The sequence below is a fragment of the Ranitomeya variabilis genome, chromosome 2 (assembly GCF_051348905.1).
Source record: "Ranitomeya variabilis isolate aRanVar5 chromosome 2, aRanVar5.hap1, whole genome shotgun sequence".
NCBI classification, from domain to species: domain Eukaryota; kingdom Metazoa; phylum Chordata; class Amphibia; order Anura; family Dendrobatidae; genus Ranitomeya; species Ranitomeya variabilis.
Genome location: NC_135233.1, coordinates 428,883,891 through 428,902,399, shown reverse-complemented (window position 1 = coordinate 428,902,399; position 18,509 = coordinate 428,883,891). Strand labels below are relative to the sequence as shown.

Genomic DNA, 18,509 nt, shown 5'->3' with positions numbered 1-18,509 from the left:
AGCAGCAAAATAAAACAATGACGTAAGATACAGAAAAGCACTGTTTTTTTTTTCTAAACTTTTCAAAACCATACTGGGAGTTTAAATCCATAGCAGCTTTAATTAAACTGGAGAAATCCCCCTTTTTTTTGACATTTTTGCTTTTTTTTTCTCCTTATTATTTTTTCTTTAAACAATCAACACCGTAAGGACATTTTCTCACATGCGCAGCTCATCATCAATACATTCTCTTCCGAAGTCAACCGCTACCCTTCAAAAAACGATTTTTATTTTTTTTTTTTTCATAAAATACAAAGGTTTAGAGGTTCATTGTGCAAATTTTTTTTTCTTTTTTTTTTTCTTTATAGATTTTTTTGTGTGTCTTTTAGCTTAGAACAAAAAGTGGTGGGACAAGGACTTGGGTGGGATGAGGATGGAGAGGGCGAGGGGCCGATGGAGGGAGAATTTTTAGATGGCTAATTTCAAGTACACAATCTCCACGATTAAAATTGACAGTGCTTTGTGTGAGCGACGCTGAATCGTCAGTGTTGAGAGCCGCGATGGGTGGTGGGAACCTCAAAAAATATATATTTCAAGGGGGAAGTTGCAATTTTTTATTTTTTTTTATTTATTTTTTTTTAAGGTGATACTGGCCTTGTAAGGATCTCTTGCAATAAATATTTACTTAAGCCTTAGCGATAAATTATATAGTTTAGTGTTGAAAAAAAAAAAAAAAAAGAACAAAAGCTTCTTTGACATAAACCTGTGATAAAGCCTTAACGCTAACTTGCCCTTACGCAAACAGATAAAACTGAACACAGCATATACCTTAGCATGGCGAAGGGAGGAAATAAAACATCTGTTTATGCTGTGTTCACATTTTCTAATACCTAGGTATGATCCAGAGACCGTACTCATTACAGACACCTAACAAAGACGGCCATTTTGAACCCTTGACATACTTGAAAATGCAACCCGGTCGCCAATCCTATCCCTTTAAGACAGCAACAGCCCACATTATGGCCTCCGATACAAACTACAACTGCCAAGAATACTCTGAGCCACAGATCTCTCCTTACCCCATTCCCCGCCCATTTGAGCTTTATAGTAGTAATCACTTTCTTTGCCGTTCAGTTCCGAATTCCAAACCATTCCATTTTTATTTTGTTATTTCCCATGTATTCTCTAAAAACTTAAAAAAGGACCCAAAGTGCTTTGAAATGGAATGGTTTTAGAATAGAACACACAAAAAAAATGGTCTGTGGATTAAATTCCTGACTATTTTAGGCTTGGGAGAAGGGGTTAGGATGGAAATCGGGTGTCCAAGGTGCCCAAAGTGGGCCGATGCCAGTTTTTGGATTTTTTTTTTTAAAACACAGAGGGAGTTACAAAAATACCAAAGATTATAAAAAATATAATATATTACCATCACTATCTCTTAATAAGAGTAAAATAGAGGTCAGGAAACCTAAGGCTTGAGACGTAAAGAAAAAAAATAAACCAAAACTGGCATCCTAACAAGCCATAGACACAGGCAATCCACAAGGCCATACAATAATGATTAACATATAGTAATGCACTATACTAACATATACTATAGTATGGGTTACATTGACCATTTATAAAGTGAAGAGGATATAAAAACTAAAAAAGTTAAAATAAAAAAATAATAATAAACACAGAGAGAGTATAAAGTGACTACATGCAATAGCAAGCAGAATAGAGACGCCGAGAGCTGAAAAAGCAAAAAAAATAAAACAAAAAAAAATGAAAAAAGATCATGGAATTTTTTTTTCCAAACATTTCTAACGAAAAAACCCCTCTTCTACATTAAAAATGGCTGCATACACATAAGGAACCAATTTTTTTTTTTTAGTACCTCCCCTGGAGACATTTGTCTTGTGTTAATGTCTATTCTTACAACATACAGACATGAACACTTAGAATATAAAACTAGTTGATTATAAAAATTCTCTTTTTTTCCCCAAGCACAAACCCCAATGTCGGCCTATGCGAATACTATTTTCACTTTTTGTTTTTTTTGTTGCTTTTTTTTTTTTTTTTTTAAAGAATTTTTTTTTTCTTTTTCGGGGTGTTACTGTAGGTCACAGGTATATAGGAAAAAAAAAAAAAAGTAATATTTCTTCCCGAAGATATATGTCCATAGGATTGGCTCTTTTTCATGAGGATTATGGGCGAAGTTCATTTCCGGGAGACGTATGCAAACCTCACATTCCGTTGCCAGAAAGTAAAAAAATAATTAATTTTTAATGATTTTCTTCCCCGTCCGTCATCAGATGTTCACATCCCGGACATCGGTTGGGGTGCAGGAAAGGTCTGTTTCGTCTATGACGGATTTCGTGTCTGATGAGCTATTGATCGGTTGGGATGCTTGGCGCAAACTGGACTCGAGGAGCAGCTCGATCTGTTCTTGGCATGCCCGTAAACAGTCCTAGAAAAGGGAAAGAAGCTGTTAGGATCCATAGTTATAACAAAAAATGGCGAGATCACGCCTAAAAGCGTTCTCTGAATTCATTACAATAAAGCTTATTGGAACCAACATCATATGGGCCACAATGGTGGCTTTAGCAACCAATCACAGCTCAGCTTTCATATAGTTAACCCCTTTTCCGCTGCGGCCATTTTTCGTTCTTTTTTTCCCCCTCACCTACTTCCAAGAGTCATAACCTTTTCTGTTGTTTTTTTAGATTGAAATAGCTGCTTGTGGTATTTATCCAGGGATAATTAAAATTAATTTGTCCGAGAATATTCGGGAAAACGGTGTAAAACACTCAATTCTCCCATTAATTTTTCGGGTTTCGTTTTTATTGCATTAATCATGTGGTAAGTATGACCTGGAAACCTGACTCTATATGTTATAACAATCACTGTGATAAAACACAAGCAAAAAAAAAAAATATATCTATATCTCTATCTGTATATATCTATATCTATCTATCTATATACTAGCTAGTGAACCCGTTCTACGCCCGGGTGGCGAGCATTTATATTGGTATATGGTCTCCATCCTGGTATGTGTTGCTTCCATCCTGCGCCCTAATCTTGTCATGTGCTGCTACCATCATGCGCCCCCATCCTGTCATGTGCAGCCCCCATCCTGTTTTGTGTGCCTCCATCTTGTGATGTGCTACTGTCTTCCTGAGCACTTATCCTGTCACATGCTCCCATCCTGTACCCCAATCCTGTCATGTGGTGCTCCCATACTCCACCATAATCCTGTCATGTGCTGCTACCATCATGCGCCCCCATCCTGTTATGTGCTACTATCTTCCTGAGCCCTTATCCTGTCATGTGCTCCCATCCTGCGCCCCCATGCTGTCATGTGGTGCTCCTATCCTGCACCCCCATGTTGTCATGTGCTGCTCCCATCCTGCGCCTCCATTTTGGTTATGTGCTGCTCCCATCCTGCGCCCCATCCTTTCATGTGCTGCTCTCATCCTGCTCCCCCGTCCTGTCACGTGCTGCTCCCATCCTGCGCCCTTATCCTGCCATGTGCTGCTCCCATCTTGTGCCCCCATCCTGTCGTGTGTTGCTGCCATCCTGCTCCCCCGTTCTGTCATGTGCTGCTCCCATCCTGAGCCCCGATTCTGTTATGTGCTGCTGCCATCCTGCGCCCCCATCCTACCCCCCGTTCTGTCATGTACGGCTCCCATCCTACCCCCCGTTCTGTCATGTACGGCTCCCATCCTACGCCCCAGTTCTGTCATGTGCTGCTCCCATCCTGCGCCCCCATTCTGACATGTGCTGCACCCATCCTGCTCACCTATTCTGTCATTTGCTGCTCCCATCCTGCCATGTGCTGTTCCCATCCTGCGCCCCCATTCTGTCATGTGCTGCTTCCATCCTGCACCCCCGTTCTGTCATGTGCTGCTTCCATCCTGCACCCCCGTTCTGTCATGTACGGCTCCCATCCTACGCCCCAGTTCTGTCATGTGCTGCTCCCATCCTGCGCCCCCATTCTGACATGTGCTGCTCCCATCCTGCACCCCCATCCTGTCATGAGCTGTTCCCATCCTGTGCCCCCATTCTGTCATGTGCTGTTTCCATCCTGCACCCCCGTTCTGTCATGTGCTGTTTCCATCCTGCACCCCCGTTCTGTCATGTGCGGTTTCCATCGTGCACACCTGTTCTGTCATGTGCTGCTGCCATCCTGCACCCCCGTTCTGTCATGTGCTGCTGCCATCCTACACCCCCGTTCTGTCATGTGCTGCCCTATTCTGTCATGTGCTGCTCCCATCCATATGCCCCATATGCTGCTCCATAAAGGTTGTTGGCCCCCATAAGATGCTCCATAGGATTATATGCCCTGTATGCTGCTCCAGTATAGTTGTTGGCCCCCATAAGATGCTCCATAGGATTATATGCCTTGTATGCTGCTCCATTATAGTTGATGGCCCCCATAAGATGCTCCATAGTACTATATGCCCTGTATGCTGCTCCATTATGGTTGATGGCCCCCATAAGATGCTCCATAGGATTATATGCCCTGTATGCGGCGAAAAGTGCGGACTGCTGCTCTAGGAATCGGCGCCTGCGTAGTCTGCGCTTTCCGGCGCCATTTTCTTGAAGACACACTGAGGTATCCAAGAAAATGGCGCCGGAAAGCGCGCACTGCGCATGCGCCGATTCCGGGAGAAGAAGACATTCATGGCCCGGAGTCAGGGGGCCTAAGTAAGAAATCGCTGTGGCATGAAGTGGCACAGCGTAATGAGGGCGGGATCCTGTGCACACGCTACCTGATTCCTTTCCGCCGCCATTTTCTTGGTCCTCCTGCTGCCGGAATCGGCGCCTGCGCAGTCCGCGCTTTCCGGCGCCATTTTCTTGAAGACACACTGCAGTGTGTCTTCAAGAAAATGACGCCGGAAAGCGCGGACTGCGCAGGCGCCGATACCGGCAGCAGGAGGACCAACAAAATGGCGGCGGAAAGGAATCAGGTGGCGTAAGTAACAAATTGCTGTGGCATGAACTGCCACATCATCAGGGCGCAATCATGTCCACGGTGTCCCCACGGATCATAAATGTCCCCCTGCTTCCGGCAGTCCGCGCTTTCCGGCGCCATTTTTTTTTTTTTTTTCTGGCACTGGCTATAATATAACGCTAGGAGCGTCGCGCCTGCGCAGTCTATAAAGGCTTCGGACAGAGTGACGCTCCCAGCGTTATATTATAGAGATTAGATAGATATTTTTTTTTTTTTATTTATGTTGCCAATTTTAATGGAGCTGTTAAGCTGTGACTTGCGATCCACCGGTTCTATATATGTAATACATTTTATGCTGCAATAATAACGGTTCCCCTATTAAACCTAGACTGGAGTTCGCAGTAGGACCAAGGTGGCGGTGACGATGGGCCTTTAGGAGCCCCACTGCCAATGTAAAAACTTGCTGCACTCCACAGATTCTAGGATGGCCGTCGTAGTCATGTAACTGCCTGCTCAGCGATAGCAGCATAAGTCAGTCACAGAGGGGGAAAAACAAACAAACAACAACAAAAAAAACAAACAAACAGCTAGGCAGGGATTGGTTGCTATGGGCAACAAGGTCTAATTTAATTCTGATAAAATAAGGCCCTATACACTCATATTTTGTAATTCAGTACACCATGTGAGCGCCGACAAATTTCCCTGAACTCCGGACTCTGACTATATCAGTCCGGCCTACATTATATATAATGCTCAGTCTCTTTTGAAAGTGCTTTTTTATACACATTATCAATAAAGTTTGATGATGACAGAACAGTGGGACAGCTGTATCATTACTGTCTTTGTAGCCCATAGCAACCAATCACAGAGCAGCTTTCATTTTACCAGAGTATCTTTAGAAATGAAAACTGCTGCGATTGGTTGCCATGGACCTGTCAAACTTTATTTAAAGCACAGACAATGTACAATGAAGTCCTTTTTTTAAGTTGTTTTCTACCATTAGTTTTTGTTATTGTTTGGCAAAGTCAAATTGGCCCCTAGAAAGGTCTAATATGACCACGTTTTGTTCGTCCCCGGGGGGATAGTGTTCTGGACAGCTCTTTTAATTGTGCATGCTACTACAGACTGAAAACTGGTATCGATGAGACCAAAATAAAGACTTAAGACGTTCCTCTGTTATTCCTCCTGGTGATATATTGAATAATCTGACAACTGAGCGTTACCAGTTACCTAGTTGTCAGTTTACCCATTACATTTCCAGAAAAACTAACAGAGGAACGGCTCCACATTGCATGAAAAACAAACAAACAAAAAAGCTTCAGGATTGATATTTTACAGGAATGTCAGATCAGAAGCAGAACTTCCGCAGCGAGGAAGGCAGATATTTTTCTGGATGATAACAGAGAACAAAAAAACTAAATGTGGGGCAGTGATCTCGCCACACCGTCGTATTAGACCCGTGACGTGTGTGCAGCCCTCACATGAGAGAACTCTGGGGTCAGATGGAAACTGACGAAGGCAGGGAAACAACAGGCGCTTACTTTACCCTTCGCCACTTTCTGCCAAAAACTTTTCTGCTTGACTACTCAGATATTCACTGCCCACAATGTGCTCAACCCTAAAACCCTCTGTAGATTAATTACAAAGAGTGAAAAAAACACAACAAACAACTAACTGGCCTGTCCTAATTACTTCTATGGCCGGAACGTTCTATGCCAATAAATGCACAGTGGATTAGGCCGAAAAGTCAGGGCACAAACAGGAGGGATAGAAAGTGGACAGGGATCATTGAGCTGGCGACCATATGACGGCAGTGAGGCACCTCACTCATCTATCAGGGCTGGCGTACCAAGGGCCCATGGCGCCTGCGAGCCCGTGCTGCCCAGGTTTCAATGTGTGACATCTGCTGTACATACATGGCGGCTCAGCAACTGCTGGGATCGGAGGGAGCTCTGATCACAGGGAGCTCTGATCACAGGAGTCGAAGGCTGCTTTCACATTGTGCTGTGTCTCCATCGGAGCATATTTCCCTTGCAAATCAGGGTCCTGACACACGCGCCAACTAGGCCATAGGCTGTAATGGTGTAGGCAGAGTGAACATGCGCTCTGCTGTGCATCATTTTCATGTACGCCTACATGAGGCGGACACTCACATGTAGTAGACTGCGTCTGAGTGTTTGGCTCCTGTTGACGTACACTCCAGAAAAGAGTGCACAGCGGAGCTCACGTTTGCTCTGCCGTCACCACTGCAATCTATGGCCCCGCCGGCGCATGCGTCCAGTCCCCGTTTTGTGGGGAATTTCAGACATGTGCCCCGACGGGACAGAGAGCGCAATGTGAAAGCTCCCTTAAAAGGTCAAGATCAACTGGGACAGCGGCATTTAAGAGGTTGGAAATGGATAAAAGAATCTGACAACCATAGGCCCCACACGGACGCGAATGTGAAATGCCAATGGTATTGTCATGGCAGCCAGGGGTACTACTGAAGACCCCGATGTCTGCCAAGTTTGTACTCCCATGAAGCCTCATCGTGAAATCAGTAATTTTGCAATGCACTGCAATATTACAGGATTGCAGTGTATTGTACAAGTGATCACAGGTCTGAGTCCCTTGCGGGGCACCAATTAAAAAAAAAAAAAAAAAAAAAAAAAGTGAAAAATAAAAAGAAATAACACACATCTAAAAAAACTGACAAAATTGCAATGTGTGCATAGTCATCCAAATAAACTATTATAATATTTATCCCATACGGTGAACGTCAAAACTAGAGCAAAATCAAAATGGAGCAGTTAATGTTTCTCGATCACGTCGTCTCCCAAGGAAAATTAAATAAAAAGATCAAAAAGTCATAAGGACCCCAAAATGATAATGATAAAATTTAGAACTCGTACTGCAAAAAAACTTGCCCATTATCTGGAGAATTAAAAAAAAAAAAAAAAAAAAATTATAGATCTTGGAAGGTGAGGAAGGAAAATTGAAAGTTAAGAGGGGCCCATTGGGACTGTGTCATCCAGGGGCCCGCATGCACCTAGACTCAATCTTGTGGTTTTTAGCTCCTCACACAAATTTGCGGCCGGGAGGTTATTTTTAACACTTGCTATAGTAAGCAGTCCTCAGATGGGTCTAATGTGGTGTTTACCGAGGACGGGGAACTAGAACGTGGTGCGAGTGGCCTAATGTGGAAAAATGACTTCAATTCCTAGAAAGTTTTCCAGCTCAAACGTTTATTGTTGATCAGCGGACGCCATGTGTCAGGGGGTTGCGTTATTGATTAACTCTACACTTGGACGGCACATAGGACCACTGTTCACAATGTAGGCCCAAGTGGAAAAAACAAAGAAGCTGACCAGGTTTCTGCTATGGGAAATTAGGAGAGAGGCAGCCAAAACGGAATTGGGCCATGAAATGGTTGTATAAAAGGTGAGACATGCACCCGATCCTTTTGGGAGCCTACTTTTTCTATCCACACCAACGAGTTGAGTTGGCCACCAGTAAGGGGATGCCATAAAGCGACCCGATTGCCGCACTGCTCCACTTAGCTTTTGACGCCTTTGTTTCCCATTGGATAAGCGATGCTAAAAAGTGCCTGACAGCTGCTTATTCTAACATACACCGTCTAAGCTGAAAACCATCATCTGCAAATGGTGGACTTTACCTATCAGTCATTCACTACAGGCCTGCAAGCCTCCGTGGTCTTACAAGACACTGGAGTACATCACTTAAGATTTGAGTGGGCAGGTGGTCAAAGGGCAGGAGCAGCTACCGAGAACTATATGAATACCGTAGGTCCCCAGCACCACGCCGATCACAAACGATTAGGGATGAGTGGACCCATGAAAGTTTGGGTTCTTCTACCCAACCCAAACTTTATTTCAGAACTGTACCCAAATTTTAACCTCTCTCTCCGGGCTTCCCCCAGAACTCCGAACATTGCAATGGACTTCCGGTAGAACTGACACAATAGACTATGGGTTTGTATAGGACTTCCGGTAGAAGTCTGTTTTCAGCGTTTAGCACTGGACACTAACTGTCCGGTACGAACCTCAAACTTTTAAAGTTCAAGTTCATTCATCTCTACCAACGATCTATATATTTGGGGTGGACTTACCGGGTCACATTTGATGACTTGTGCTAAGAATAGAGTGAGGTGTTGAGAAGAGAAGTCGCCGTCTGTGTTCCCCAAATTTAGACCCTGTATGGCGGCTGCTACGCTCCCAGCTGCAATCATTGAAGGGGGGTTGGAAATAAACTTTACATCTGCAATGAAAAGAAAATACGGATTAGTTAAAAAGTTGGAAAAACTTTAAGAAGTTTTCAAAATTAAAGAAAAAAAGTATTTCAGGAGAAAAAAAAAAAAAAAAAAAAGGACGACCTTATAGTCTAATCCGGCTACGTCAATCATCGATGGTGATAAAGACTTTTTTTTTTTTCCCAACATGTTATTGCCAAGGTGCCTGCTGGAGAACCTCAGGCAGATGTCAAATTGTCTTCTAATAGCCTAATCCAACGCTCGCACCCCTACCGGTGCCCCTGCTCTGGGTACAGTAGAAGTCATGTAACACAATCGAGTCACTTTTGCTTCCCCGACACAAAAGAATTCGCTCTGTGCGGCTTTTCAAAGTGACCTGGTAACGCTCTCGCTTCTCTCCCGGGCACAGAACAGACGCCGCTTCCAGGATTAAGGACCTGAATTGTTTCTGGGCTTTTGCAAAGTGACAGCAAGCAGTTAGTAATAAATATCTGGACGCTTTCACAAGCTGGCAATGGCCTATTCCGGCCAAGATCGCACCTTTAGAAAGGCTTTGTCATGGCCCGAGCTGCCAGTCACTGGCCGTCATCCATCACGACAACAGAGGCTCAATGAAATGTGCCAGAGCTAAGTGTTGGGGATCCCAACACAGGCGGCACTCGGCTCCATTCTGCTGTGACACAATGGTGCCAGGATACTGGGACCCCATCCAAGCTGCATTGCTGTAGGTCTATACAAAGCCGGTCTCGTGTTTCCTGAAGAGGCCGGACTGCCACATTCAGCAGCCTCGCCATTCTCGTAGGAATAATCCGCATTTTTAAAGCTTTTCTCCCTTGCTTTCCCTTCCTTCAAGCAACAGATTGCAAGTAGAAAATCACTTAAAACATGGGCAGAAGAGCTTACGCACCATCTCAACCCACCTAGTAAGGGACCAATTATTCAGCCGGACAGAATGGGAACACGCCAGAAGGATCAGAACCAATGGAGATGCATGCCCCCAAAAGGGTCTTGTTCCGCTTATCCCAACAAATTTCACTTCCTCCTTCACACTCTGCAAATCGCAGTCCCGAGACACCCAAGAACTTCTTGGGGATGCACAGTCGAAAGTCCCATCTAGCGCTGAAGAGTTTGCAAAGTAATTTCTTAAGTGTTTTAGGAACCTGCTCCGAAAAATTACCTGTTGACACAAAGCACCGACAGCTCCTCTCCATGTCAGCTCCTGTTTACTCACTGTTCCTATAAGTCCTATGATAAAATAATGAACTGCTGGCTTCAGTAATCACAGTGCACCGCCGATCACCTACCAAGAGTGGAGGAGGATGGGAACTCTGACCAATGCCAAAGCCACTCCTGACCTCATTCATTCTTACTCAGTGCACAAATATGGCTGCCTACAGGTAGTCACCCGCTACACAGGTCCATAAAAGCCAATGTCATATTAAGCAGGTCATTACGTTCAACGTAGTAGGTGATGTGCCATCTAAAGAGCTCTAGCGCCAAAGAAATTCACGCACCATCTAATAAGCTCTTTTTGAGAAGATCATGCACCATCTAAGTTCTGTCTGAGAAGCTGATGGACCATCTAAGAAATTCATTCAGCAACTAACAAAGTAATTGATGTGCCATCTAAAAGTACATACACCATCTGACAGGGGTCAATAATGACTCTTAGGACTGCTACATCCAATAGGTGGAGCTAGAAATCAAGTCCTCTTCCATCTGAGCAGCTCACTCAGAAGAAACTCTTGCACCATCTAAGTTTTTTTTTAGAAGATCATGCACCATTCAAAGAGGTCGATGACCCATCTAAGATATTTATGCACCATCTGAGAAGTTCATGTGAAGAAACTTATGCAATGACAGGTTCATGGACGGTGCCAGATCTTCTCAGAAGAACTTCTAAGAGGCTCTTGCTCCATCTGAAAAAAATTGATGTACCATCTGAGAAGTTCATTTGAAGAAACTAATGCACCATCAGAGAAGTTCAATTGAAGGAACTAATGCACCAGAGAAGTTCACTTGAAGGAACTAATGCACCATCTGAGAAGTTCAATTGAAGAAACTCATGCATAATCTGTGGAACTTCATTTTAAGAAGCTGATGCACCATGTAAAGAGCTGTTGCACCATTAAGAATATTCATTCACCATCTAAGAAGTTATTTTTGAGAAGATCATGCACCATCCAAGAGGCTAATGCATCTTTTAAAAAAATTCATGCACCATGTGAGAAGTTCACTTGAAACTCACGCACTAATGCACCACGCAAGACATGTATGCATCATCTAAAAATAAATTTTAGGAAGCTCATGTACTTCAGATCATTTTCAGAAGCTGATGCACCATGTCAGGAGCTCATGACATGACGCCAACCTACAACATACAATCTCCCCACTAATATTACATAACTATGATGTGCAACCATTGCATAACAACAACTGATGGGGGATATCCGCCCCGTATGAAATCTTCAACATGCTGAATCCTAACAGTGCATGCACCTCTTGGATTGGCCTGCCCGTTCCAGTGGCCATCATGTCATCTACATACTTGCGGTCAGGTTCCATCTTGAGTCTCAGTTCCGCATCTCGCGGCTGAGCCTCAAATCGGCAAATCACAAACGACTGACGTGACACCTGACGGATCCGGCAAGCAGAACCAAATCCAAATTGTGCACGTATTGCCAAACATTTCGCCAGGGGTGGACAACCCCTTTAATTGCGAGTACCCTTAAAATCAGTCCAACTGCTTTCCCATTGTCCTGCAATACATTTTTGTGTTAGGGATAGGAATTTCTCTCTCGTTTGCACCATTGCTCTCATATAATCAATCTTGATTTCGGGGGGGGGGGTCTCACTACTGCAAAATTCCATAGGGGGCAGAGGAATCGCAAAAAGCATTACTGGCCGACATCAATGGGCGTTTATTGATTCCGATGGATATCGGGGGTCCAAAAGGTCCCCTGGACATGGCGTCCCGTGACTGGTTACAATAAGGGGGTAGCATGGTGACTCAGTGGTTAGCACTGTATGGTGGCTCAGTGGTTAGCATTATTGTTTTGCAGCACTGGGGTCCTGGGTTCAAATCCCACCAAAGACAAGAGCTAAGTTCTCCCCGTGTTTGTGTGGGTTTCTTCGCAAAGACTGATAGGGAATGCAGATTGTGAGTCCCCAATGGGGACAGTGATGACGAAACCTGTGAAGCGCTATATAAGCAGAGCAATAATTAATTATAACAAAAAATATATAAATATTATATATATATATATATATATATATATATATATATATATATATATATATATATATATATATATTTCTCTCCAGACATAAAAAAAAAAAAAAAGCTAAATATTTCCTTTTTTGCTTTCACCATGGTGGGCTGCCAGGGGGGTCCACTATAGGTCATTTCTGCTCCAGACGGGCAGCACGTCTAGGTGGTATTTATTTTTTTTACATTCAGGATGAAATGACCCAGGCCGATCCCACTAATTTCAGCATATTAATCAAGGGGGCCCCAGCCCTGCGATCGGAGCGTGTCAGTATTGTCAGACCCCATTGCTTCATCTTGCGCCATTGATAGCTCAGAAACAAGAGAGAAGCGCCGAGATGAATTGAACCTGACACGGGCACAAAAGAGAAGGGGCCGCCACACATCCCCGGCAGCCCATCCAAGACTTCATCCAAAAAGAATAAACAAGTTCAGCGCCAATAAAGAAAAGAGTGCCAGCCACCATGAAGGGACACAAAGCAGCACCCAGGCTGTGCAACGCTACGGGCGGGGGAGGAGGAGAAAGACGGGGGGGGGGGGGGTTGCACGATTCCCATTTTACAGGAGTACCCCCCACTCCTCCCCTGCACCCTCTCCTGTAAAAAGGAGTCATTCCATCCATCTGAGACCCATGAATGAAAATCCTTTCATGCAGCCAAATAAAACTCGAGGACATCAATCATGGCGAGAAGAGGCAACAGGCGGGAAAGGGCCTCATAGCTCAACGTGGAGGTGCGCGCTGCTGCATGCTGCTTCCTGCGGTTGTTTAGACAGCGCACAATCACTGGCCCCTTATTGTACAAGGCCCGCGACTCAAAGAAAGGATCAAGATCCTAAATTTTAGTGGCACATGCCAAAAAGAATAAGCATGGCGGGAGAGATAGAAAGATGCAGAAAGAAAGAAAGATGCAGAAAGAAAGAGCAAAAGAAAGAAAGAGCAAAAGAAAGAAAGAGCAAAAGAAAGAAGAAAAAGATGAGAGCGAAAGAAAGGAAAAAGAGAAACAAGTGACAGAAAACTGCAAAGAATGAAAGAGAAAGAATTATAGAAATATAGCTAGAAAAAAGGTGAAGAGAGAAAAAACTATAGAAAGCCAAAAAGGAAGAAAGTGATAAAGATAGAGAAAGAAAGAATGCTATGAATAGATGACGATAAATGGAGAGAAAGATATAGTGATAGATATTTTCTACTTAAACTATTTTTGTCTTTATCCAATAAATATAAAAGATGAAGAAAGAAGAAGATCTAATTTACCGGTACTTGTTTCTTTCCTTCTCTTACTTATTGTTTTTCACTATATACATATTATTATAGCGCCCATTTATTCCATGGAGCTTTACATGTGAGATCAATCATTAGAGAAAGATGAGATATTTCTCCTTAATTTTCTCTCTATCATCTCATAGATAAGGAAAAAAGAACAAAAGTAAGAAATGTGACATAGATAAATGGATAGATGATAATGATAAATAATAAATAAACAGATAATAGATAGATAATAAATAGATGGATAATCCTATACTTCAGCTCAATCTGGTGCAAACGTTAAACCTCACTACAGATAATAAAACACACAATTGAAATGAAGAACGTTCCGCCCATAGAACATCTGCCACCTCGCGGCTTCTAAGCAAAATCATCCTAAAATACCAGATTCTTACCCTTAGGCCGGGATCACACATGCGAGAAACACGTCCTTGTCTCGCATGTGAAACCCAAGCTCTGGCGCCAGCACTTGGGAGCGGAGCGTGCAGCTCCATGTGTTCCTATGCGGCCGCACGCTCCGCTCCACAGTGCCGGCGCCAGAGCTTGGGTTTCACATGCGAGACACGGACGTGTTTCTCGCATGTGTGATCCCGGCCTTAATGTGACTATCACCCAGCCTCTCCAGCTATCACAGGACTACAACTCCCAGCTGCAGCCTCAAGGGCATGCACAGGCTTATTTGGTAGAAGCTGCTGCCTGACTGCCTGCTGGGAGTAGCAGTTGCAGCAATCATTGCTGTATGTTATGGACCTCAGCCTCCGCAGCGTTGCTGGTGTATGGGGGGGGGGGGGGGGGGGATGATGACGTTGCGTGCACCTTAGCCTGAAACAACAGGGAAACAGATCAAAGTGCCGGAGTCTTAACAAGCCGAGCCGGCAACCTTTGAACCAGCGTGTTCATTCAGCAGGTTCACTGGTCACAAAACAGGTCACCCCGGCCTGCAGGAGCGAGCCCGGAGAACACGCCGCAGGGCTCCAGGGCAAAGTCATGGCGGGCTGCAGCAATTCTGGGGTTAACAAAAACCTACATGACCTGAAATGCGCTTCATTGGGCTACTGACACGCTTATATGGCACCGCGGAGAACGCCAGAGCCAGTTATGTGACATTCCCAAAAAAGACGAAAAAAGGAGAATAACTTGCAACCGGACTCACGTGCCACCTAATAGGGGTAACAAAGTATCAAGAACGCCAGCAACTGTAACAAGCTTTGCATATGGATACAGTTCTTAAAGGGGCAGCTCAGATCATAAAAAGGTTTACTGCAATCTCATGTGATCCTTGGCCATCATCTTAGGTCAACACATGGACTCGGTACACGGTCAGTCTGCACAAGCGAGGCGCTACCCCACCCCCAAAACGTGCCTCTACACCACGGCACAAAGCATTAGCTGTGCATCTAGCGGAGATGTCAGCGGCAGGTGTCAGTTTCACCAACACTGTGTGCGGCGGATGCAGAGTCCAGGCCGCTAACCATTAGCGCACAATGATATGCTTGGCTGAACTGACAACTTGCCGGGTGCTACAATGGCGCTTTATTTATCCAATAAGTTTCCAGATGGCAAAACAAAAAACGGTAGTGCAGGCGCTGCCCCATGCCACAGATAAAAGCGGCGGCGCGCTTCCAAACAGCGCAGCTGCTCTTACATTCCCACACTCGGATCTACTACATCATTATTTTTTTTTTTTCGGGGCAATAAGTTAGAAAGTTAGGAAAAGTTTTGCTCCTTCACAACTTACCTTTTCCAGCACATTTTTTTTTTTAACCCCTTATAGTCAGTAATCCACCAATATAACCTGACGGGGTGTAAAATGTGCAAGTGAGGGGGTTACAGTAACAGTGGGAATAGCAGGGCGAGCATCAGCAATTCCAGAACATGCCTTTTATAACACCCGTACCTGTAGCACAGAGAGCCACAAAAGTCTGGGCGTGTTTGCGGATGATCTGCTTGGTGTCGTCAGTCAGTGGCATTTTGTAAAGAAAGTGTTCAATAAAGTCATGAGGCGTCACGGAGGCCATGTCCCACTTCAACTTGTTCAGTATTAACAGTTCCATGATCTGAGAGGAGAAAGGAAAAAAAGAAAGGGCGAGACAAAACGTTACAATTGGGAATACAGAGAAATAGACAATGTATAATGCAGAAAGAATTAGCTGCAGCAGAACTACAACTCCCAGTATGCCTATGGCCGGCCCCATAAAAGCAGCGGTGCAGTTCCTGCATGCATCCACTAGGGGGCACCAGATCCCATGGAATATTTGCAGCATGCGGCAGAAGCGTGGCCTAGAATGTTACATTGTTCCCCAGCTCTTGGGAGATTGCATTAAATGCTCTTTTTTGCCCCTCTCCCACTGTTGCACAAGGCATTGTGACCACCACAAGCGGTGACCTACAAAGGGGTCTCTCTAACCAAAGCGCAGAAAAAACCCCCAAACCCCTATTATCCCATTAATGGCACAAACGTAAGCGCAGCCCGTGATGTACGGTAAACAGGAAATTACCAGTAACTCCTCCGGCCTGATGGAATTATCCGTGTAAATACAGAGTTTCTCCGCAGTTAAAGGGATGGTCTCCTTCATTTTGGATGCCAGGAACATGCAGGTCGCCCCCAGCAGTTGTAATCTGTTTTTCTTTAGCGGCTCCACAGAAAGGAATCTGTCCAAATAGTTCATGGCGAGCGGGAAGACTTCCTCCTCACACTTCTGTTCTTCACAGACCTGGTGGTAGGATAGAAGACAAGATGGTGGCACTGGTTAGAATGGGACCTCTCCTGACCATGAGAACCCCCCTCCCCCCCACACTAATGCATGGAGCAGAGCAGAGATGGGGAATGCGGTAGTGACGAGCTTGTCATTTGGGGCAACTACCGTAGATGAACACTCAGCTCTGCTGCATCCGCCTACGTGCAACACACTCAGCTCGGCTGCATCCCCCTACGTGCAACACACTCAGCTCTGCTGCATCCCCCTACGTGCAACACACTCAGCTCTGCTGCATCCCCCTACGTGCAACACACTCAGCTCTGCTGCATCCCCCTACGTGCAACACACTCAGCTCTGCTGCATCCCCCTACGTGCAACACACTCAGCTCTGCTGCATCCCCCTACGTGCAACACACTCAGCTCTGCTGCATCCCCCTACGTGCAACACACTCAGCTCGGCTGCATCCCCCTACGTGCAACACACTCAGCTCGGCTGCATCCGCCTACGTGCAACACACTCAGCTCGGCTGCATCCCCCTACGTGCAACACACTCAGCTCGGCTGCATCCCCCTACGTGCAACACACTCAGCTCGGCTGCATCCCCCTACGTGCAACACACTCAGCTCGGCTGCATCCCCCTACGTGCAACACACTCAGCTCTGCTGCATCCCCCTACGTGCAACACACTCAGCTCTGCTGCATCCCCCTACGTGCAACACACTCAGCTCTGCTGCATCCCCCTACGTGCAACACACTCAGCTCTGCTGCATCCCCCTACGTGCAACACACTCAGCTCTGCTGCATCCCCCTACGTGCAACACACTCAGCTCTGCTGCATCCGCCTACGTGCAACACACTCAGCTCTGCTGCATCCGCCTACGTGCAACACACTCAGCTCTGCTGCATCCGCCTACGTGCAACACACTCAGCTCTGCTGCATCCGCCTATACACAGCACACTCAGCTCTGCTGCATCCGCCTATACACAGCACACTCAGCTCTGCTGCATCCGCCTATACACAGCACACTCAGCTCTGCTGCATCCGCCTATACACAGCACACTCAGCTCTGCTGCATCCGCCTATTTGATTAAAATCACATTGCAAACCCCACATTAGGCCACATAACCCTGCGCAGCCTCCCTCCAGTCCTGCAGGGGTTAATGCAATGACTTTGGAAAGTTCTGCGACTTTTTCTGCTCCCTTCACTGATTGGCAGAAGCAGGAACTTCGGTTTTGGGGCCACAGATTAGTGTAGCCATGAAGTCCTGCTCCCCCGCAGGTGATGGCCGGGGACAGGGGGCATTTCTGACCCCTGGAGGGCAGAGGTGACCCCAGGGGCAGCAGCAGGCCGGAGCTCAGCCATGTCCCTGGGGGGCTCCTCAGTGCTTCCAGGCCTGTGACCCCCACCCAGCCCCGCAGAGCAGGCCGCAGCCCCGCGCACCTCCAGCATCCAGGTGGCCACGATCTTCCGCATGTAGGGCAGGATCTCCCGCTGCACACACTTGAAGTAGCTGGTGGAGGGGCCGCAGGTCTCCTCCGCCTTCAGCATGGTCCGCAGCACGCGCTCCGTCAGCAGGTTCCGGTCCACATGGGCCCTGCGGATCGTGTCCACCTCACAGCACAGCAGCTCCATGCCGCTCCCGAGCCGCCGCCGCACGGTGTGACTGAGCGCCGTCCTGCTGGAGCCTCTGCCCCGGACCACAGCACAGAGGGAATGAGAGAAAGAGAAAGAGGAGCAGGGGCCTGGCCGAGCTTAACATGGCCGGAGCCGCCTCCTCCTCCTCCTCCTCCTCCATGATGATGATGATGATGATGAAGCCGGGGGAGGGTCCGAGGAGGCACACAGAGACCACTAGTGGGAGACAGAGCCCCTGCTGCAGCCTGCTCAGCGGTGTATAGACTGTACACTGGGTATATATACTGTATACTGTACACGGGGTATATAGACTGCATACTGGGTATATACTGTACACTGGGTATATATACTGTACACTGGGTATATAGACTGCATACTGGGTATATACTGTATACTGGGTGTATATACTGTATACTGTACACGGGGTATATACTGTACACTGGGTATATACTGTACACGGGGTATATACTGTA

General features: G+C 46.0%; 1 protein-coding gene across 1 annotated transcript; it reads right to left on the bottom strand.

Annotated features, from left to right (window-relative positions):
• Positions 1-1,399: 1,399 nt before the first annotated feature.
• Positions 1,400-18,192, bottom strand: CCND1 (cyclin D1). Its single transcript, XM_077286949.1, has 5 exons — positions 17,842-18,192; positions 16,198-16,413; positions 15,597-15,756; positions 9,027-9,175; positions 1,400-2,431 (listed from the first exon to the last, which is right to left on the bottom strand). The coding sequence occupies exons 1-5, from the start codon at positions 18,031-18,033 to the stop codon at positions 2,273-2,275; spliced, it is 876 nt and encodes a 291-aa protein (XP_077143064.1). The 5' UTR covers positions 18,034-18,192; the 3' UTR covers positions 1,400-2,272.
• Positions 18,193-18,509: the final 317 nt, after the last annotated feature.